The sequence below is a fragment of the Podarcis pityusensis genome (genome assembly GCF_964106645.2).
Source record: "Podarcis pityusensis genome assembly, chromosome: 8".
Classification (NCBI taxonomy): domain Eukaryota; kingdom Metazoa; phylum Chordata; class Lepidosauria; order Squamata; family Lacertidae; genus Podarcis; species Podarcis pityusensis.
The window spans coordinates 25,758,302-25,781,245 of NC_138033.1; the positions used below are offsets into that span (position 1 = coordinate 25,758,302).

General features: G+C 43.8%; 2 protein-coding genes and 1 long non-coding RNA gene across 4 annotated transcripts in view; 1 reads left to right on the forward strand and 2 right to left on the reverse strand.

Moving 5' to 3' along the window:
- Positions 1-156: 156 nt before the first annotated feature.
- DHDDS (dehydrodolichyl diphosphate synthase subunit) lies at positions 157-22,881 on the reverse strand. The gene is made up of 9 exons (XM_081015914.1): positions 22,784-22,881; positions 17,657-17,768; positions 14,840-14,956; positions 14,131-14,273; positions 9,074-9,190; positions 8,381-8,482; positions 5,927-6,041; positions 2,827-2,934; positions 157-1,589 (listed from the first exon to the last, which is right to left on the reverse strand). The coding sequence occupies exons 2-9, from the start codon at positions 17,717-17,719 to the stop codon at positions 1,353-1,355; spliced, it is 1,002 nt and encodes a 333-aa protein (XP_080872040.1). The 5' UTR covers positions 17,720-17,768; positions 22,784-22,881; the 3' UTR covers positions 157-1,352.
- Positions 3,391-5,205, reverse strand: LOC308482648. Its single transcript, XR_013989386.1, has 2 exons — positions 3,560-5,205; positions 3,391-3,450 (listed from the first exon to the last, which is right to left on the reverse strand). It is a non-coding gene; the product is annotated as an uncharacterized lncRNA (long non-coding RNA).
- LOC308482644 (uncharacterized protein) overlaps positions 17,775-22,944 on the forward strand; it is a 74,373-nt gene continuing 69,203 nt past the window's right edge. For both annotated transcript variants that reach the window (XR_013989368.1, XR_013989369.1), the window contains exon 1: positions 17,775-20,064. The gene's annotated coding sequence lies outside the window, so the exon portion shown is untranslated. The remainder of the gene's footprint in view (positions 20,065-22,944) is intronic.

Here is a 22,944-nt window from a genome sequence, read left to right on the forward strand (position 1 = left end):
TTTCCCACCTCTGAAAAGATAACACATGGCTGGGAGGTTATGTGCATGCCCTGTTCAAGAAACAGGAGAGACATTCCCTTTAGAATTTGAGGTCTTTCTTAAAACAGCTGTTTCAGACATCATAAAAGCTATAAAGATTCAGCTTCTAACAGTAGGTAAAGCCACTGTATGAGAACAAAGTTCCCATAATTTATTGGTCACCATGTATTTCTGTATATATCCTTAACTACTTGCATCGAAAAAGGACACAATTCTTAAATGGTTTGATGATTTACTGTATCAGTTCTCTGACAATTGGCTCATCCTCACCATTTTTTAAAAAGATAATTAAACTGCACATTTCTTCTTTGGATTCACATAGCTTTAGAATTGAAACTTTTAATAATATTCAGCTTATTTTTAAAATCTGTTGTCTCCCCCCAAAAATTGCTTTATTCATGGCTTGATGCCTTAATCAGCCTCTTCACAGCTGTATCCAGCATGCTGAATCTGCAAGTTTTTTATTTTTAAAAAATGACATTTTCTGGTGCCATCTGAAAGTAAAACACTTAAAAAAACCACACACAGAGAGACAGCAGAGTATGCTGTATTAGATACACCTCCAGCAAACTGGAGTGCCCAAAGCTCTGTAGCACATACAGAGCCAAGCAGAAAGAACATTCTCCCAATCTAGTTTTTATTAATTTATGTACCACAATGCCAAAATAATTCTGGGGCAGGCAATGTATGTTTCCTTGTAGAGCCTCACAAGTATGCAGATTCACCAAATTAGGGCAATTCTATTGTTTCTGGCCACACACAGAAAATTGAGACGAGAATTTTTATTTTTATTTAATGGGATAGCCAGTCTTCTAATTAGGCATCAAAAAGCCCATCTAGAACTAGACACCCATTTGTCTGTGTGCATGCAAACAGGGTCCTTGTCCACTTTCCCCAACTGCACCCCTCCCTGCACGGCAAGCAACTTTTCAGAATTCGAAGAAGTTTAAGGAAATTTGTTTAGCTGAGGCACCGAAACACTGCAGTTTGGGAAGAGGGAGTGAAACATGGACAGACCTTCCCAAGAACATCTACTCAAGCTTGTCCTCTTTGTTTGGTTACCTTTATAAACCCACATGGAATTTAGGAAGCATAAACTTATTTCAGACACCGTCATCCCCAACCAAAGCTTGAATAACCAGTAACACAGAGGTGGTAAAGTCTTGTATATGTCTACTGAGAACACAAAGGGAAACAAAACTTTACATTCCCATTAACAAGTGAAGACCACTGGCAGCAGCTGGACTGTTTGTAACTTGATTCATGTCCTTCCTCTCCTGCACTTGACTCCTGGCCCTACAAGTTCCTTTTGGTCATGCTGATGCCATACTCAGTTTTTCCAGGAAGTCCATGTGCTTATTCTCCAGGGCTTGCAAAAAACTCTGGATTCTCTCTTCCCGTTTAGCTCTGCATTCCTGGAGGAGAGTCCGCCGTCTCTGCGCATCTGTACAGGATGCAGAACCTTCCTCTTTCAGCTTCTCCAGCACACAGATCTTGTCATTTTCCATCTGCTGCCACTTCCTTTCTTCCATGTACAAATCCCTGGCTTTCTGAAAAGAAATGGCATATGAGTTGATGAAAATGAAGCAAGCCTAATAGTCAATAGGGGGAGAGTCAATGTGGTGCCGTCCAGATGTTTGCGGGACTACAACTCCCATCAGCCCCAGCCAGCATGGCCACTTGGTCAAGGTTGATGAGAGTGGTGTGCCTTAACATCTTCAAAGCACCTCACTGGCTTCCCTGGAATAGAGAAGCAAAAATTGCTGGAGAAATTTGCTTCTGTTTGGTTCCCAAATGCCTCTCCATCCACCATGCAACAGCTCCCAACAAACAAACAAAGAACACTCAATCCCTGATGCTTCTCAAAGTTAGAGTTTGCTCCCTCTTCCTAAAATTATTTTTCTTCCATACACACTCTCACCAAGCAATTGCATTCCGTTCTACGGCAATGCATTTGTCTTGCTACATGCAAAAATTCAGTGTATTTGGTCACTATCAAATATTTCTGCACTTCTGATTTTTGACTAGTATTTAACTAGTCTAGTATTTTTGACTAGTATTTAACTGAAACAGAAGAAGACATCTGACCCACTTTAAAATCTACCCACAATGGAAAAGCTATCAGAAACATTTCAATAGGTCTGTTCTGCATATGATGAACACTGAACATCACCCAATGTCTAAATCTGTTTCTAGATCACCTAATACCATTTTCACTAGGGGCACATTTGGGCTTAGTTACCTTTTATGATGATGTCATATATTTAACCATTTTGGTATTAGGAAACTTATTTTTACCAGCTTTGAACTAATTCTACGGTCTATCCATAAAACAAACTAGGAGGACCTCACCAAATCCTACTCAAAATTTGATCTCCAGAAATTGGGATCTATTATTATATTATTATTATACAGTATTTTAATATTTTTTTGGAAGCTGCCCAGAGTGGCTGGGGAAGCCCAGCCAGATGGGCGGAGTATAAATAAATAAATAAATTATTATTATTATTATTATTATTATTATTATTATTATTATTATAAAATCTTGTGTTCAGCCCATGAATATATAAATGACATGAGGCAAATAATTTTTGCTCAAGTGTTACAGTTGAGATGGGGAATGCTTGCTTTTAAAGCAATAAGTCTTTAAAAAAACAAAAAAAAACAAAAACTGGCACAGTTCCCAGTCTTTTAAGTCTTGAGAAAGTCAGTTAATATTCATAATATGTCGATGGGGAGTTCTGGGTTTGCCAGATTTGCCTCAGATTTGTGCCCTCCGGGTGTTACCTGCAAAGCATTGTAGTTCATCTGGAACTGAAGGACAGCTTCCCACAAGTTCCAGAAGGAGTAATCTGGCCACAACACAGACTGGAAAACCAAGCATGTATGAGATGTCTGCAGAAAGAAAAACAAGGAGTTTAACAGGCAGCCTGCAGAGGGAAGACCACCACAGAATCAAGCAACGTTGGCCAGTGAAATTATTCTAGCACAAACCCACAAAAGGCCTTTCATCCATATGCTACATACATTCCTATTCATTGATTGCATGGGCTATGTGCAGATACTTTGGACCATGCTGGAATCCTGTAACCTCAAAATTCCACTATAAGAATGTGAAAACAGGGCAGAGAGGTGTTTAGCTTTGCACTATGACCTTTGCAGTAATGAAAAGTGACTTCCCCATTGCCCCACTGCTGCTAATAGAAAGGACTGAGGCTGTGAGGACTCACTCTAGAGTGTGCACATCCAATACCAATTGCCATTCCACCTCAGTATCCTTTTGGCAGTGAAAGGAGCATGATCAGTCCAACACTACAGCTCTAAAAAGTTTTCTGGGTTTTTTTGGGTGGGGGTTGGGGGTAGGAGAAGGAAGGGAATTGAGCTCTAAGGATGTATGCCTGAGGTGACAACCTGTGGTCTACTCTAACACTCTCTCTCTGTCTCTCTCTCTCTGTCACACACACACACACACACACACACACACACACACACACACTCCAGTGGCTCCCTGCTGTGATACCAAAAGCTATTTGTGGCTCCCCCCAAATTTCTCCATAAAAAAAGAAATTAAAAAATCCTCTCCTCTCCCCATCCCAACAGCTCATGTAGGTCCCTCACTGTACTATTGTGATGCCAAATGGCTTGTATCTCTCCAAGCCACCCCACTCCAAGTCATTTTAAAACAATGACTTTAACACTTACTTATAACAATGGTTTTGAATAGTCTCAAGTTTATCAAGAAATATCTAAAATAATTAAATCACCCATACAGGCTTCCCCAGAATTGTCTTTACTGAACATGATGACTGTTCATGTGAAGGCTTGTTTCTCTAAACAACCTTTGGCATGGATGCTAACTGCAGCCAGGATGGTTTAAGAACATATGGACTTCAGCTATTGCAGGGGGTGGGGATAACACTGTTTATCCAGAGGGATGAATGATCCAGATTGCTGGTGGGATTTTATTTCTGGTGGGATTTTATTTCTCATGCTTTGGACTTCGATGACCAACATTCACCATCCACGCCAGCTCAGGAAATATGGATGCCTCAATTTAGACTGGTGTGTTGCCATTTCTTCCTCTTATCCTTTTTTTGTTTGTTTGCTTGCTTGTTTTCTGTATAGTATGATGTGATACCCTGCTACTGAACTTTTATTTGCTAGTAACACTTTTTATGTTACAATAAAAATAACAAAACAACATTATGGGGAAAATGTTTTGGAAGGCAGCCTTGAGAACTACAGTTCTTGTTGTGCACATTTTCCCACTTTGGCCATACCTCCTGGACAACCATGGGGTCCACGTGGCCCTCTGCCTGGAAAAGGTTAGCCAACTCTAATGCAGGCCAAAGAGCACAGATTCTTGCAGGCCTGCTTCTTGCAGTCCTTTTTGTAGCAAAGCACACCCCTCCTTTTCTGCTGGGAAACGGATCATGTTGCAGGAAACCAGCAGGTAGAATGACCCTGGCATTTGCAAAGCAGGGTGAGAGCTGCACTCGCTTCACATTCAACCTACACAATTCACTAGCCTCCTAAACATCAAAATGATAGGTGCCTGTTCAATCTCAGCTGATAACCGATCCCAGAAGGCTGTAGCTGCAAGACTCAAAGCCCAGGTTCTAGGTACAGGCTAAGTGCACCTCTGGGACATGTGGTACTCCCAGAATTCTCCAGCTGAGGGGGGCAGTTGCCAGCTAGGGATATATGGGGTGAAGAGGTCCCTTAGCAAATGGGACATGGAAATCAAAGGGGGAATCCTGAAAGGAAATTTCCCCATTTATAGTTCATGCTTTAGCATAAAACGAAAAGCTGTAATTCAGGGGCAGCTAACCTGCGGCCTTCCAGACACTGCTGGGGTATAGTGCCATTGTCCTTGACCACTCAAGGTGGGGCTGTTGGGAGCTGGTCTTCAGTGGCATCTGGAGGGCCATAGGCTGGCCACTCCTGCTGTAATGTTAGCAGTATGGGAAGTAGAGCTCTGTTGGATCAGACCAAAAGTCCATCTAGTTTAGCATCTTGTTCTCAGAGTGGCCAACCAGGAAGTCCACAAACCTCCCAGCAACAGATATTCAGAGGCATATCCATGGCTTAGGACTGGCACCTGCATGCAGCTTAATCCAGAAGCTGCAGCTAGTGCAGAATGCAGCAGCTAGGTTGGTTGTTGAGGTATTCTATTGACACCATTTGTTGAGGTATTCTATTGACACCATAAAACACCTCTGCTGAGGGAGCTGCACTAGCTAGTGGTACAGTTCAAGGTTTTGCTTTTAGCATTCTAAGGCCTAAAAAACTTGATCTGGAAGGGTGACCCTTGCCCAATATAGCCCTACCAAGCTACTGCTCTGCTCAGATGCAATAGTGTTGAGAGTACCATATGCCTTAACTTGCACTAGAAACCAGACTTTTGGTTCTGCAGTTCCATTTCTCTGGAATCAGTTCCCAGCCGAAATCAGTCACCAGCAACAAGCTGCCTAGGTGCCTACTAAGTACATTTTTGTTTCAGAAGACTTTCTTTGAGGCATGACCCAGTCATTTATGCAACATCAGTTTTATATCTGAACAAGATTTTTGGAGCCCGTAGGAGTGGCTTTATTGTTTTTAAAGCTTGACATTGACTCTCAACATTTAGCCCTGATCTGACAGCTCCTTTGTTCACGCTGGAATTCCAGTACGTGATGCAGGACTGAATATCTTCAAATGTATTTTTATTCTAATGGTTTAATGAAGAGAGATTTAGATTCCACCCCCAAAGCTGAAATGAAAAAATCTTTCCTGAAACCGTACAACAAAATCCCCAGAGCCAAATTATTTCTAAACAAGACCAAGCAGAGCAGGAGAGGTGGATCTCACTCTTCCAACCTCATGGGTAATTTCAGTTCACTGTTACCTGCCAGAGCATGAAATCGCTAAGTCTGACTTCTCCGGAAGTCCTTATTAGGATGTCTGGATGAGGAGATTTACAGGTATACAGGCACTTGTCGATCAGCGACTCTGATACATCACTAAGAGACACAAAACTTAAATTAGGGAGGCAATGTTTATCTACAAAATGGAATGCACATTAGGTGGACCATGAAGACCATCTGGATCAGGCAAAGAAGAAGAGGCCCACTTATTCCAGCATCCTCCTCCACACACTGCAGCCATGCAGATGCCTATGGCAAAACCCATAAGTGGTACATGTGGGTATCAACCCTCACCTGCTGTCGCTCCTCCAACTGGTATCCAGAGGTTTACTGTCTCTGAATTCAGGGGTAGCCTACACTCATCATCATGGCTAGGAGGCAGTGGTGAGGCTCCTAGCCATGAAGACTAGAAAGACGGCACCATGTGCTTATTTCTGCACCTCTGGATCTTAACTTTAAATTATTCCAACCGAGTGCCAATCTCCTTAAAGAAGAAAAGGAGGGCACAGAGAGCAGCATGGCCTACCCACTTAGGAAACTGCCTTCCCCAAGAAGCAAATTCCAAGCATTTTTCTGAAAGCACTGAGGACTTTGTTTGAACTTGCTTTGGGTGGTAAGGAGTAAACTGGCACCAGATACATTTGATAAACATGTTTCATATACAATCAGACTCATTTTATTATTGTTTCTAAAGTGTGGAGCAGATTCTAAAGGGCACAAGGGAGATGTGCCCTTTATTTGGAGTTTCTAAACTCCAAATAAAAAAACAAACAACTCTTGAATCTATACTAGCACTATGCCTAATTGCCCATTCTTTGTTTATGGCACTTATTTTTCTTTTTCATTTCAATACTACTTTTCCGCCAGAGAAGAATGCACCAAGTAGGTGAAGAAGAAATGCAACACAGTTACAACCACAAACACAAAAAGGCAATACAAAGTGTACCAGCATTTAAGACCATGACATCTGTAAGATCATAAACCTAAAATAAATCCACTTGTGTTTTGTCCTCACGCCCTCCAGAGACTTGAAAGAACAGGGAAGTTCTAAAGAACCAGCTCAGTGCATGGAAAAACCTTGTGAAAAAGAGTAACTAGCATGCAGAATGTCTCACCAGCCTCCTGGGGGCTGGCAGAGAGAGATAGAGAATTCTGCTCATCCTCTTTCAGCCTGATTTGGTTTCTTGGGTTTCTGTGCCAGGTGTGGAGCTGCTCCTCCTCCTTCCCCAGTCCACATCTGCCTAAATGGAACTCCATGTGCTTGCACTTGTATGGCTCAGGAAAGGGTGCAGCCTGGGACATGTCACCAGCACTGCTTAGCAACCTCCTATTGAGTACCCAGCGGTCTGTTTCATGCTGTTTGTTGTAGCATTTGCTTGCTGTGTGTTTCTTTTGTTTCTCAAATAGTTTTGCTTGGTTTCAAAAAAGCTATATGGGTAGGTATTTGAGACAGAAAGGTGGCACACTGAGTTTTAGTACACGTGACTTCTCTCAAGAGGTTTGGTCGCACTGGCGCGGGCCTCAGGCCCCGGCAACTATGATTTAGAATGGAGTGTGAGAGGTGGAGGGTTGCCGAAATTTGGCATCACCCAGGGCACTGCTGAAATTTGAGACCCCAAGATCCACCACTGCTTCTCTAAGACATTTAAGGGGTTTCAGAATGGCATTGGACTTCTGTGGGAAGGCCCAGACAGTTGCAGTGGAGAATGTAGACGAGGAGGTGGTGTAGGACACTGGGAGCAAGTCAGCGTGATGCTGGTGGACTACAATCCCATTATCTCTGACCGCTGGCCATGCTGGCAGGGACTGATGGGAGTTGAAGTCCAGAAACACCTGGAGGGCACCATGTAGGCTAGCCTTGCAAAAGTATTATTATGGCTGTGTACAAACAGACTGGAAAACTGTAACCGGCATGAGCTTTCCTCCTGCAGCCTGAGCTTTGCTTTCCCCAACCTTTCCCTAAGCAGCACAGGTAGAGCCTGCGACTCAAGTCCTGACTGCCAGCTTGCCCTTCCGCTGAGGCTTCGGATTTCATGACTGATTTGTTTGCATTTTCAAGAGCCTTGCATATTTATGCCCTCCAATGTTTGCTTAGTGCTTTAAGGTTGCTGGTGTTTTTTGGTTTATTTTATTTTTTGTTTTTTTTAAAAAAAGGTTTTCATGCTTTGAAAACTGCTCTTCATGATTGACACAATGGCCAGCCAATCAGTGTACAGGAATGTGCTCCAAGGAGTGGCGGCGGCAGCAGTATGGGGGTGGGGGATGGGAAAATCTGGTTTCATGTGGGCACAAGGGCCCGATAGTCAGCACTATGATGATCCAGCTCCTTCTGCCAAGCCTAAGGAACAGAGTTCAACCTGGGTCTGAAGATGGTATGCCACAGAGTGGATGCTTCCACTGCAGCCCCATTGCAGAAATCAAACATGCAAGGTTACCTGGGTTGAAGCAGTCCTTCTTCGACTCCCCAAGCCAGCTCTTTCACCGCATTGCTAATCTCTTGTCTTGATGTGTATGCAATACCAATGTTCAAAAAACACCTTTTAAAAATAAAGAGAGAAGAAAAATGATGCACGGTGTTAAGAAAGTTTTCCTCCCTCATCATACCTGAACTTAAACATCCAATTAAACTGGTAGTCTATTCTGAATCTCCTCCTAAAAGGAAGCTGAAAGGAAGTTTTTAATGTTTGATGCTTTATTGTATTTTATATATTCTGTAAGCCGCTCAGAGTAGCTGAGGAAACTCAGCCAGATGGGTGGGGTATAAATAATAAAATTATTATTACTATTACTATTACTATTATTACTACTACTACTACTACTACTACTACACAATTAAAGGCAGCACAAAGGGTTCATAATCCACACAAAGCCAAGATATGGATGGGCCCAGGGTTTCTGATACAATTGCAGAGAGGTTATGTACAGGGAGTGGCCTGACTTAATACCTCCCTGCCCCATTTTGACATTAAATACAGACATGCACAATGAGAGTAATGAATGATCACTTGGTTTTTGTTCAAACATCTGACAAACATGCCCCTACTGATGTTCTGTTTGCTTTTATGGTCTTGTGACGACTCCAATAAAAACCATGTTTTAAAATGGCAAGACTTTGCAACAGGACTCACGTGTTGTAGTGCCTCGTTGCCAGCACAACTTTGGCAATTAGTTCCTGGATATCTTTCGGCAGGAGGGGCAGGTCCCCGAGGATACGAACACACACACCGTGTCTCTCCAAGTTCTCCCTAAAAGGGAGAAGAGGAAGAGGATGGAGGAATTTGACTCACACAACAGACAAGACAAACCCCAGCAATGCCAGCACATACAGTATACAGTCATTATTAACCGACACTCAGTTATTCAGAGATTCTGCTTACATCTTGCAACAAGACACATGGAGGAGTGGGGGAGAGAAGAATACAAGTCACAAGGGTTTTCCACGCAAGCAAGAGTTGGATCTGGGGCCACGTGAACAATGACAAGACAGCAACACATTTGAAACTGTCCTGCCAAAAGCTCCAAAGATGTTTACTATATCATCCAGCAGCCATGATTTCAGCTTACAGTGGTACCTTGGTTCTCAAACGCCTCGGTACGCAAACAAATTGGAACCCAAACACTACAAACCTGGAAGTAAGTGTTTCAGTTTGCGAACTTTATTCGGAAGCCGAACATGCTCCGTTTTGAGTGTTACGCCTCCGTTTTGAGTGTTATGCTGACGATTTGAGTGCCACACTTCTTTTTTGAGTGTTACGATTCTGATTTGAGTGCCACACTTCTGTTTTGAGTGTTACACTGAGGTCTGTCTGTTCTTGCTATTTATTTTGCGTTTTTGTGGCTCTTTTTTGTTTTGTTTTTGTGACTGTGTGGAACCCAGTTCAGCTGATTGATTGACTGATTGATTGTGTGACTGCAGTACATTGTTTATTGCTTTCATTTTATGGATCAATGGTCTCGTTAGATAGTAAAATTCATGTTAAATTGCTGTTTCAGGGGTTGTTTTTAAAAGCCAGGAACGGATTAATCCATTCTGCATTACTTTCTACAGGAAAGCGCGCCTTGGTTTTGGAACGCTTTGGTTTTGGAATGGACTTCCAGAATGGATTAAGTTTAAGAACCAAGGTTCCACTGTACTTTAATGAGCTGTGAATGAACATCAATGAAGTGTATTGTGTGGGTGTTGGTTTTTCAAACCCATTGCATGGGGAAACATTAATTAATTTAGTCTACTGACTTTTACAAGAGGGGACCAGAGTATCTACACAGTTGCACTTTGCTTCAGCCTAGGGTGGAAGGCAAAGGTGCTCAATCCTGCCATCGCCAGGCTCCACTGGCTAAGAGCCCCAATAAAAATTATTGCCTTCAGGGTCCCAACTGAATGCCCCCTCTTCTTAGACGTAACCTGAGAAAAAAATCATATAATCAGGTTTATGCTACAGTAGGAAGAATGCTGTTCATACCCACCCTAGACTAGAATTATATTTACTTTCATCTTGGTCTAAATTGGAGCAGCTCCCCCAAGATTCTAGACAATTTAATATACAAATTAAGCACCTTAATTGTTTCACTTCAGAGGAAGGACACACACTGAAGCTCCAAGAGTGCTGTTTGGGTCTCTGTTTACTTCCTTTACTGGCTGTCCCTCTTATCAGTGTTATGGTATCATTTGAAATGAGTTTTGGTTGTGAGCAGATCTTAGCTCTAGGAGAGCAGTGGAGGGAAAGATATAACTGCTCCAATTAATAAAGTTTGCTTTATACCAACAGATAATTTGAAAATATAAAAATTCCCAATAAATAAATAATAATAATAATAATTTATTATTCCCAATAAATAATAATTATTCCCAATAAATAATAAAAATAATTTATTATTTATACCCCGCCCATCTGGCTGGGTTTCCCCAGCCACTTTTCCCAATGTAAATTATATACCAGCTAGCAGGTTACAGCCAGTTGGGTTAATAATTCCAGTCCAAACAACCTTTTTTCCCATAGTTAACCAGTCAGCTATTGGCAAACCCTGAAGTTTCACTTCAAGTACAGGACAGGACAGTATGAAACATACTTTATAATTAATGTAATAGCTATCATATGACACTTTTCTTTTCTTTTCTTACATTCCACATACAATTATTCTGTAATCCTTATGCACAATCTTGTGGAGTAGGTTACAGCGATTATCCCTATATAAACAGCAGTGGGAATGGGGTTTGGAGCTTGCCCCCAAACCACCCACTGAATTCATGACAGCTGACTAATCTGGGGATATCCTTGTTCACAGCTCATTCTCTTAGCCATCATGCTACCCTCATCTCAATGATAAATAACTTTGGTTTAATTATTTACTTGTGTTTTATTTTGTATTTTATTATGTGATGAAGGACAGTATATAAATTTTATTATTAAATGATGATGATAATGATAATGATAATAACAATAATAGGTAGGAAAGCCTGTGCCCCTCCAGATTTAGTTAAACCCCAACTTTCTTTTCTCATGGCATACATGAGATTCTCAGGTGGTTATCCATCCAGGCCTTGCTCACAATCTGCAAGATGGTGGTCCTCATGTATTTTCAGACCATACCCAGAGGCCCTGTGGGCACCAATGGTTGGGACTGAGGGAACTGAGAGTCCAGCATCATCTCTAGAGAGACCTTCTATCAAGTATAGTCATACCTCGGGTTAAATATGCTTCGAGTTGAGCGTGTTCGAGTTGTGCTCCTCGGCAACCCAGAAGTAACGGAGTGCGTTACTTCCGGGTTTCGCCGCATGTGCAGACGCTCGAAATGACATCATGCGCATGCACAGAAGCAGCGAAAAGTGACGCATGCGTGCGCAGACGTGCCGTCGCTAGTTACATTTACCTCTAGATGCAAATGGGGCTCCGGAACAGATCCCGTTCGTATCTAGAGGTACCACTGTATTTCTTCAGGTCAACTGTGTGCTTGAGAAAGCAGGCATTGTTGCAGCCTGTGGAAACTTGATTCCTAATGGCCATTTTCATCCCGATAATAGCACAAGGATGTGGAATAATCCTCCAAACTCTCCATAGTCCAGCACAGAACTGAAAAGAACCCAGTAAGTACCCACTATTCTAGTTTCTTTCTGCTGCTCTGTCAATATACACTAATGGTCTATTTGACCCTGTAAAATTCAAAACACAACTACATTTCTCTTTTTATCCTGGTACCACTAACAGCTGTAATACAGTCAAGCAGCAGCTATTCACAGGAAGACCTCTAAAAACTCAGGCTGGTTTTATTTTATTTTGTAGTGCAAAAATATGCAGAAACATGAATAATATACCTATAAATATTATACCTCCAGGTTTCTTAGCTTAATTTGTTGCAGGAAGTTAACAATGGGACAACGAAAATAGATTTTCTGTGATTTAATGGTAGCCAAGAGACTGATATGGATACATGATCTCCTTTTGATAATATGATAACACTTGCAACTGATGAACAGACATGTTTACAGACGTAGACTCTGCTTGGATAAATGATAATATTAGGAATGCATTTATATAAAATGTGGTAGGCTATTAATATTTACATTAGTGTTAGAACAGTATCAAATTTATAAAAGAATGTATGGGTTAGGGTATTGTTGTATGTATTCATATATCCCCCCTCCCTTACAGAGTTTTGTGCCTTTTTTTGTTTGTATCACTTTATTGCTTTATAATTTAAAACAGTTCAATAAAATATCATTTTTAAAAAAAGATTTGCTGGTAAACATCCCCTTGGTTTGTTGCAAGAGAATGGTATGTAAATAATTTTATAATTATGAATTAATAAATGTTAGAAATGATCACAAAATTGTAATAATTTTATGCAGGTCTCTTTCTTGCTCTCATATTATCACCACAGGGGTTAATTAGCCTACTAATGTTTATGTGATCAGCACTGCTTTGTAACTGGCCCATGCATGTACATTTAAGCTTTTAATTGTCACAGTCTCTATTTTTTCCATTTCAATTCCCTCCAACATCACTGTTGACCAGATTTTCTTTACCTCCATCCACCATCACCCCACACATGTGCCTCCTATGGCACTTCACAAAGTAGACACTAATCTGCTAAAGCTTAGGCCCTTGAAATTATATACTGAAAATAAAATAAATGGATGAAACTTTGGGAAGGTATTGTTCCAAAAATAAGTTAAAGAACAGCAATATTCCATATCCTCAGTTACTAATCTGTCAGTTCACAGAAACCTCAGCCATTTCCCTGTAGAATTATACAAAAATTTTAGTCACTAAGGAGACTGACAACTAGTGTGACATTTGTTTCCATATGTACCTACCAAGACTCTAAAGATCTTCACCTGAGGTCTTTCTCCAAATTACTAGGTGAAATGTGGCAGGCAGGTAATGAAGATGGGGCCTTTTCAGTGGTGGCACCTCAATTATGGAATAATTTCCCAATATGTTTACCTGGCAACCACCTTGATGTCTTTTTTTGGCAGCAGCCAAGACCTCTATTTCCCCAGGCCTGTTAATTTGTTTAAACTGCTAAACTGTCTTTCTCTCTCCACCAAATGATTTTATGCTGCTTATATAGGTTATTATTGCTTTTATTCAGCGGTATCTTTTTTTATTTTAATAAAAGGAATATTTTGCTTAGGTAAACTGGCTTGGGAACATTTGTGGGAATGGCAAATAAATATGTAAAACAAATAACCAAACCCTGCTTCCAACAGTTTGCCTTTGAGACAATACAAAAAAGCTACTTTAGAATCAAGTATATTTACTGCAATTTCCCCCACCAGGGCAAAAATCATGTTCTAATGCAGGATTAATTCATGGGTTCTTTCCAACTGACTTTTACTCAGAATGGACCCACTGAAATGAACGGCTTTGACTCACTTAGGTCCATTAATTTAAATCGGTTTGTTCTGAGTAAAAGTCAGTTGAATACAATTCAATGTTTCCTGCTGGTGACAGAAGTGATGACTCAAGTCAGGCCTAACTTTTAAATGCATGCAGAAATACATCATGTTCCTTAACAGCAAATGAGGGCAACCTGTGGCCCTCCAGATCTTGCTAGACTACAACTCCCATCATCCCTGACCATTAGCCATGCTAGCTGGGGCTGATGGAAGTGACAACTGGAAGGTCTCAGGTTCCCGGCCCTGGACTTGCAGGTTGCGGCGGAAGGTTAGAACGAAGGAGCTTACTGTTCTTCTAGAAGACGGGTAAATTTTTGCCTTGCCATCTCCATCAGGCCTTCCACTTCTTCCTGGGATCGCTTGAAGTTCTCAATACTAAAGGCATAGACTGTGACTTCCCGGATACCCAGACTCAAGCACCACTGCAGTGTCTGTAGAAAATGAGTTATTTATTCAAAGTGACAACAAACTAATCACTAAAACTAAATTTTTGTTTTTGGGTCGCCCTTCATCAAATAGCTCTAGAGTGGGTTACAGAAACACACGCAAACCTCTCTCCCCATTTGATTTACGGATATCTGCTAAACAGGTAGTTTTTGCTCCCTTTGTGCTCATCAAATAATCTCTCCAATGACCACTGGGGTGCCACCACTGGAAAAGCCCTCTCCCTGGAGGTTACCCACCTCAAGTCATCCAGAGAACCCAAAACAAACCCCTTGAAGCTTTTAAGATTCAGGTAAGTACAGAGGGGAGAAAATTGTATATAAAGTAACTTGGTCCCAAGCCATTTAAGGCTGTAAAGATTAAAGCCAGCAATTTTAATCTGGACCTCAAAAGGAAGAAATTGAGCCCAGGCAGACAGAAAAAAGAACAGGGAACAGGGTGATTAGACACACACATTTTGACCTAGCCAAGGCAAATGTGAACTAAATCTTGAAGCCACCATCTCAGACTTTGCATCCTAAACAGCCACTTGTCTAGAAAAGGTCCTCCTCACCTGTGCTAGTTTTGCAAATCCCTGTGAATGTCCTTCTATTTTTTTCACTTTGTGTTTTTGAGCATAACGGCGGTTGCCATCCATGATGAAGGCGATGTGCTTGGGCATTGGGCCTGCCTAAATGCAAAGGGGGGGGGGAGAAAGCAGAGAAATGATAAGCTGTCAGAAAAATGATAATCAAACTCAATTTCAGCCTAAGCATGTATCATGAGCCAGGGCAGAGATCAAAGGTCAGCGGAATCAGGCACCTGCTGATAGCCCACATTCAAACAAGAGCCACCTGGACCCGATCCTCCTAGTCTTGCTTGTTCACCTGTGCCTCATTCTGGCCCAGAAGGGATGAGCAAATAAAGACCTGCTGCCCACTGCTTGTCTGCCCACTGGTTCTGTCTGGCAAGCAAGCGGGTGGTAGCAATAATAGGTCACAGCAATAGAAGTGAGTGGGTAGACTTGCTAAGGGAGGGAGCGCAATGAGAATGTATTGCTAATGGCCTCCCAAACCAGGACAAGGCATGAACTCAGGCTTGCCCTCCCTAAAGGTGAGACAAAGTGGGGGCGGGGGGGGAAATGGCCCGAAAATAACAGTTGTGTGCAGAGTGCAGGAGCAAAAGCGACACAGATTAAGTCAGCAGTACACCTCTACCCCCCAAATTACAGGGTTTTTTAAAATAATAACTGCTGAGCTTTAGAAGAAAAACACAAACTGAAAGGTGGTCCAGAGCCTAATCCTAGCAGATCTACGAGCACCATAGGAAAGCCTTGTTCATATACTCATAAAGGTTGGCAACCTGCAAATATACCATATTTTTCGTTCCATTGGGCATACCTGACCATAGGGCGCACCTAGTTTTCAGAGGGGGAAATCAAAGAAAAAAATATGATTTCCCCCCCTCCCCAGCTCTGGGAGCAGCGGACAGGCTGCACGCAGCCTGTGCGCTGCTCCCAGACCTTCTCCCTGCTTTTGCGGGAGGTGGGGGAATTCCCCCATCTCCTGCAAAAGCCCACAGGAGCCGCGCACCCTTTAAGGAGTGCAAAGCTCCTGCAGGCTTTTCGACCAGGAGAGAGAAGGGACTGACACAGCCAGTCAGTCTCTTCTCCCTCCTCGGGGAAAAGCCTCAAAGAGGTTGAGGAGCAGCGCAGAGGCGGCACGCCGCCTTCCCACTGCCCCCCGAGCTTGTGGGGCTGGCGGTGGGGGGAAGCACTGCTTTCCTCCACCACCAGCTTCCAAACCAGGTCGGGGAGCAGCGCAAAGGCAGCCCGCCGCCTTCCCACTGCCCCCCGAGCTTGTGGGGCTGGCGGTGGGGGGAAGCACTGCTTTCCCCCACCACCAGCTTCCAAACCAGGTCGGGGAGCAGCGCAAAGGCAGTGCGCCACCTTCCTGCTGCCTGAGCTTGTGGGGCTGGCGGTGGGGGGAAGCGCTGCTTTCCCCCACCGCCAGCTTCCAAACCAGGTCGGGGAGCAGCGCAAAGGCAGCGCGCCACCTTCCCGCTGCCTGAGCTTGTGGGGCTGGCGGTGGGGGGAAGCTCTGCTTTCCCGCACCGCCAGCCTCAAAGATCCCTGAAGCCTTTGGAGCGCAGCAGGACCTCGCGCTGCGCTCCAAAGGCTTCGGGTTCCTTTCGCTGACCCAAAGCCTTTGGAGTGCAGCGCTAGTTCCCGCTGCACTCCAAAGGGTTGAGGCTTCTGGGACAGCCTTTGTAGCCTCCGGAGGTCAGCGGGGTGAAGGCACCCCGCTGCGCTGCAGAGGCTTTGCGCAGCTAACCCCAAGCTAGAAGAACGAGACGGAGTGCTCCGTCTCCCTGTTCTGGTTTTGGGGTTAGCTGCGCAGTGGGGGGAAGCACAGTGGGGGGAAATCTTGAAGGTCTACCAGGCTTGCATTCGCTCTATAGGACGCACACACATTTCCCCTTAATTTTTGGAGGGGAAAAAGTGTGTCCTATAGAGCAAAAAATACGGTACATACATACATACATACATACACACACACACACACACACAGACACAGACACAGACACACACACACACACACACACACCAACCTGCTGAGGAATAGTGGAGGAGGAACAGGGAGTTCTGTCCTCCTTGCAGGAGCCCACATTGTTTCTGGGCTGGGTGCAGAGGACAGGCAGAGCCAGCCAACCCTTCTCCACCATCCCACTCACTTATCTGCCTGAAATTCCTTCCTGCCTATGGCCAAAAGAGCTATCCTCTACGGCAGGGCTGTGGAACCTGCAGCTCTTGGTCAGGCAATACCTGGCCCTTAGCCTAATGCCATGTCAGGTGGGAAGCCTGAAGGGAGGAAACATACGGAGTTCTGAAAGTGATCACTACAGAACTTAGAGAATAGTAATTTGTCTGTCCCCTCGGCAGTACACTATTGGGTGGGGGGGGGAGAGAGAGGTGGGTGCCCCTGCCTATATTTAGCTCTGGCCCATGAGAGATCACTGGCAAGAGAAGGAATGCCACTGCAGAAAGAGGGTTCTCCAGGAGAGACTCTAGGACCAAAATTTCCAGAGGTGTTCCCCTATAGCAGAGGTGGGAATCTATGGCTCATGGGCTTAATGAGACCTGCCAGGCCTCCCCATTTGGCCCATAAGGCTGTTCTGGCCAAGCATGCCCACCTAAATGTCATATATGACATCGCGATGTGCGGTGCTTTGCAAGGTCTCATGGCCTACAAGATAGGGGATCTGGGTTGCCGGCAGGATTCAGCTCTTCACCCTTCAAGCCCTATAGCATCATACATGCAGCAATACTTCTAACACTCACATGCAAGCATCCAAGTCAAATAACTTGTGATAGCATCAGCGTAACACTTACCTTTATCACACTGGCACAGAATCTCTCCAAGATGGACAAATCTCCTTCTTTTATCCAAGACATGGTCTTCCCTTTTCAAGCAAACTTTTTTAAGTTGAAGAGAAAGGAGAGCCTGAAAGTTATGGGAAGGAAAAAAAAGTTTTATTCATCCTTATTAATTAAATTTCTATCCTGCCCTTCATCCCAAAGAAGCCCAGGATTTGGGGGGTGGGGAGGGGTGGGAAACAAAGCAGTGAAACAAAATAGTAAAACAAAAACATCAGTAACATCTAAAAACAGTCACATATCCTTCGAGTTAATACTGAAGGTCTACCAGGCTTGCATGTTGAGCACACTGCTTTGTGGAAGTGAGTTGTGGACAACTTACACTTGCCAGGAGTGATGCTTCAACACCTTCTACATGAACTGCATCAGGAAGTTTTGGGTATCACTTGATAGGACAGAGACTCAAACAAAGATGTGCTCTCCCAAGCCCACATTCCCAGCATGTCAGCACTCTGGTCTCAGTGACATCTACGCTAGCTTGGTCACGTCTACAGAATGGAAGACGGCAGAATCCCCCAGGGCCTGCTCTATGGGGAGCTGGCTTTAGGCACCAGGTCAGTTGGCAGACCATCTCTGTGTTACAAAGATGACTGCAAAGGTGACATGGAGGCTGGCAACATTAATCCCGCCATATGGGAATCCCTTGCAGACAATTGCACTATTAGGAAACAGTCAGGTCGTGTATCCATAGCAATGACCAGAGGAAGAATTACTGCTGGGAGGAATAGAGAGAAGAAATGTTGTGGTGCACCTGCAGCAGCACAACCGGACAATTTTATCTGTCTCTGCTCAACAAAACATGTCTCTCCCATATTGGTCTGTACAGCCACAGCAAGTGCTGTAAGTCTCCAATGGTTTGACTTTACTCACAAAGGTGCACTTTTCCATTGTCTCCCAAGACAGGCGGATGCCAGCTGGAACAACTAACTGCTGGGAACAGTTATCTTTCAGCCATCAAATGCCTTTTTGAACAGGTATGTTTTAAAATACAATCTGAAGACACCGGAATTTTGGGACACAGGGTCGTCTTTGGATGAACATGCATCTTACTGATCCATAACAGAAGGAATGAAGGTTCTCTGGTTCTCCAGCTGTTGCTAGACTACAACTCTCATCATGGCCAACTCCTCACTATACCGGCTGGCGCTGATGGGGAGTCCAGCATCTGGAGGCCCCCAGGGTCACCATGCCTTGTTTCACAGCAGTTATGGAGGAACCTTTGCAGTTTTATTGATTGTAATATGATAGAATATTGGCCCAGTGTATAACCACAGAGCCTAGGGCTTGCCGATCAGAAGGTCAGTGGTTCGAATCCCCGCGATGGGGTGAGCTCCCGTTGCTCGGTCCCTGCTCCTGCCAACCTAGCAGTTCGAAAGCATGTCAAAGTGCAAGTAGATAAATAGGTACCACTCTGGAAGGTAAACGGCGTTTCCGTGCGCTGCTCTGGTTCGCCAGATGCGGCTTAGTCATGCTGGCCACATGACCTGGAAGCTGTACGCCGGCTCCCTTGGCCAATAAAGCAAGATGAGCACTGCAACCCCAGAGTCAGTCATGACTGGACCTAATGGTCAGGGGTCCCTTTACCTTTTACTAACCTGGCTTTTAAAATCCACCTGCCTCTATGTTCTTTCAGGTTTGTTTGGATTTCTGTTTCAATTGCGTATTCTTACGCAAGGCAATTTTCATGGAAGAGCAATATATTTTAAAACCCTATAATAAAATTAATCTCTGCAGAGGATGGCCCTGCCATACTAGCATTGCTAATTGTGCAAGAGTCCATGGGCATGTACAAGGTTCATGGGCTCCTATACAGTACTGCCCACAAAGCTTTTGCCACCCTTTATGTGCAAATAAAGAAGAATTCAGAACTAACTCCTGCAGCAAAGCAGCAATTCCTCATGTAGCCAGCAAGGCTGAAGCAAAAGACGGTTCAATTGACTATTGTTGCTCCAACCAGTTGCTGTGGAAAAGAAAGTTTCAGGGTGCAATTCTGCAGTACTTACCTGGGAAAGTCCCACTGAACTCAATGGAGCTGAATAGACATGTACTGGACTGTAGTGTCAGTTACATATCTCCTCCCTCAGTTACAGCAACCCCTCTAGCAGTACTGGGGCAAAGGGGAAGAAGGCTCTGCCTTCTCTCTTAGCAATTGTTTCAGTGGTTTGAAGGCTGTTTCTCTTCTCTTGGACAGTGCCTTGTCTTTATACATTTGCCCAGCAGCCATAGGAGACCTGGAACTCCACATGAAGTAGGAGGAGGAATGCAGTGCCCCCCGTCCCTCCTCTGCACTCAGCAAAGAAATGTAGTAGGTTGCTGCAAGAGGGACAAAGCTATTCATCCTTCTTCTGCCAACCCCCAGCAAGGTAATAGGGTGTGCATTTGGTTTTTGGGCAGACTAATAACTTTAGTGGGGTTATTTGGAAGGCTGCTACTGGGGCAGTGGAAGGAAAAGGCTGAGGTGGGGTTAGAACACAGCAGAAAAGGAGGGAATGCTGTACTCCATAAAATAAATAATGGCAGCTTCCTGTTTGTGGAATGCTCACCCCAGAGAGGCATGTTAGCACCATCACTATCTGTTTTAGGTGCCTAGCAAATACATTTTTATTCACCCAGACCTGTGGACTTTAATTTTTTGCTTCTTTTAGTAGAGCGGGGTTGAGTTGGATCTTCTGTTTTATACATAATACAGTGGTACCTCAGGTTAAGCACTTAATTGGTTCTGGAGGTCCATACTTAACCTGAAACTGTTCTTAACCTGAAGTACCACTTTAGCTAATGGGGCCTCCTGCTGCTGCTGCGCCGCCGGAGCCGGATTTCTGTTCTCATCCTGAAGCAAGGTTCTTAACCTGAAGAACTATTTCTGGGTTAGTGGAGTCTGTAACCTGAAGCGTATGTAACCTGAAACGTATGTAACCTGAAACGTATGTAACCTGAGGTACACTAGCTTTTAATTTTGTAGGTCAATTCATGTTCTCCTTTCTGAGAAAAAGTGACTAATACTAATAAAAGTGACATAATGATAATTATGACTATACAGTAGTAATATAATATGAAGACTATATACACCTGTAACTCAGGATAATACTTTGTGCATCTGATAAAACAAACTGTGGTCTGTGAAGGCTTACGCCATCATAAACTTTGTTTAAGGTGCCACATGACTTTGTTGTTCTTGCTGCAACAAGATTAACACAGCTGGAAATATGATGGAGGTGTTAGTCATCAATATATCAGCGTTTCTGCTTTATTTTTTTAACTCTGTTTACTGCTCTTGAAAGCCACTTTGAGAATCATTTGGAAAAGATGTCTAAAAAAAACTTGAAGAAATGTAGCCTAGTTTTCACTGAAGTGGCAAACCTAGGAGTGTTCCACTTCAGATTACAAGGCAAGATCTTTCGCATTATTGACTGCTCCTCCCCACAAATAATGATGATACAAAACTCCTTGCCTGCAGAAAAGTAGCACATCAGAAAGAAGCATTCTAGCCTAGCCCTCTTTCAAAATATATATTTTTGGAGTTTCTCTAGCCATTCCTTGTATGAGTTTCTGAACACACCCAGGAAGTTCCTGGTCTATCCATATGGATTATTTGGCAATATGAAAAAGGTAATGGGAGGAACTTCTCTAAAGATGTCAGTAAACTCCCCCGTCCTTCTCATAATTACTGAGGGTGTTGGGAAAAACAAGGTATTTCATCAAAAGAGGAAGATGTAATTATTGTCACCTCTCCCATGACAGGAGGAGGAGGAGAAGGGGGAACCCTACCTTTAAAAACAGAAATCATAAAGCAGGTTCATTTTCATGGCCCAACTAAATGAAGAGAGTGGAAGCAAGACATTCCCACTTAGGCCGTACTTCCTAGCGCTCTCTCTGTGTATAGGTAAACAAATATACATATAACCACCACACATGAATGACCATACTTATCATCAATATTTATATCCTTCCTATAAAGTATCTCAAAGATGAAACCCTTTACAGTTGGAACAGATTCTTCCTTATTCCCTAGTATGTTCCAGGGTTTCTGAAAAAGTGCTTAACAGTTCAACCCTATGCATATCTACTTAGAAGTAGGATATGCTGTAATCCTAGGAACTTACCTGTAAATTCCAGTTAAATGGAGCTTACTTCTGAGTAATGTAGGATCATGTTATTTTTTCATGGGTTTTTTTTTACATATAGTTGGACTGTTGGGGGGCGGGCGGGTTACGGAGGTAGAAAAACTGCAACCTTATACCCACTTATCTCAGAGTGAGACCCAGAATGGGGATTACTTTCCATATAGAGTTGTTCTATAAATCTCCAGCGGTAGCATCAACGAAAGAGTAAAAACAATAGGATTATGTCCTGTAAGAGACTTCAGCTGTCAGCCTAACCCCACTTACCTGGGAGAAAGGTCCATTGAATTCAACAGGACTTACTTCTGAGTAGGCATGCTTAGGACTGCAGAGTGACCAATCAATTACAGCACAACCTGTTGTAGGTTCATAGGAACCCAGAAAACTGCCTCATACCAAGTCAGACCACTGAGCCACCTAGCTCAGCTCGTCTACACTTGGCTGGCAGTGGGTTTCAGGGGAGTCAGTCTCTCCCAGCTCCACCTGAGGATATCTGGGGTTGAACCCATGCAAGGCAGATGCTCTATCCCTGAGCTATGATTCTCCCACTTCACCAGATTCATCAAGAGTCAAACCCATCCCAGGGATTAGCGCTGTAGACCACAAAACCTCACACCGCAGTTTATTCGTTCATCTTTTAAGGCACCACCAAAACTCTTTTGGCACTGCAACAGGCGAATCCTTTTCCAAAAGATGAACATACGGTTCACCATGTCACCCACGGAAACAAACTAAGAAAAGCCATTCGACCTGGAAGAGGGGCCCTCTCTCTTCCCTCCACCTTGAAAAGGGTCCCTCCCAAGACGGAGGGGGCACTGGAACCCCCAAAACCACCGCAGGGAGCAGAAAGAGCCCCGATCCCTCTTCCCGCCTAAGAAGGGCTCCTGCGTGTTTGTCTCTACAGGGCAGTCGCTCCAAAGGAAGCCCCGCTGAGCCTGACCAGTAATGCGCTCCTCTCACTCACCCGCCTGCCGGGTCTGAAGTTGCACCTCTTGGAGCCTCGGCGACTGTTCTGCAAAGGAGCGTGACGTGCCCTTCCGTATATGTCACTGCGACTCGACCCGCCTTCCGAGTTACGTCACCGTCTCGGAAGTGCGCGGCGAGCGCGCGCCCCTTCGCAGGAGG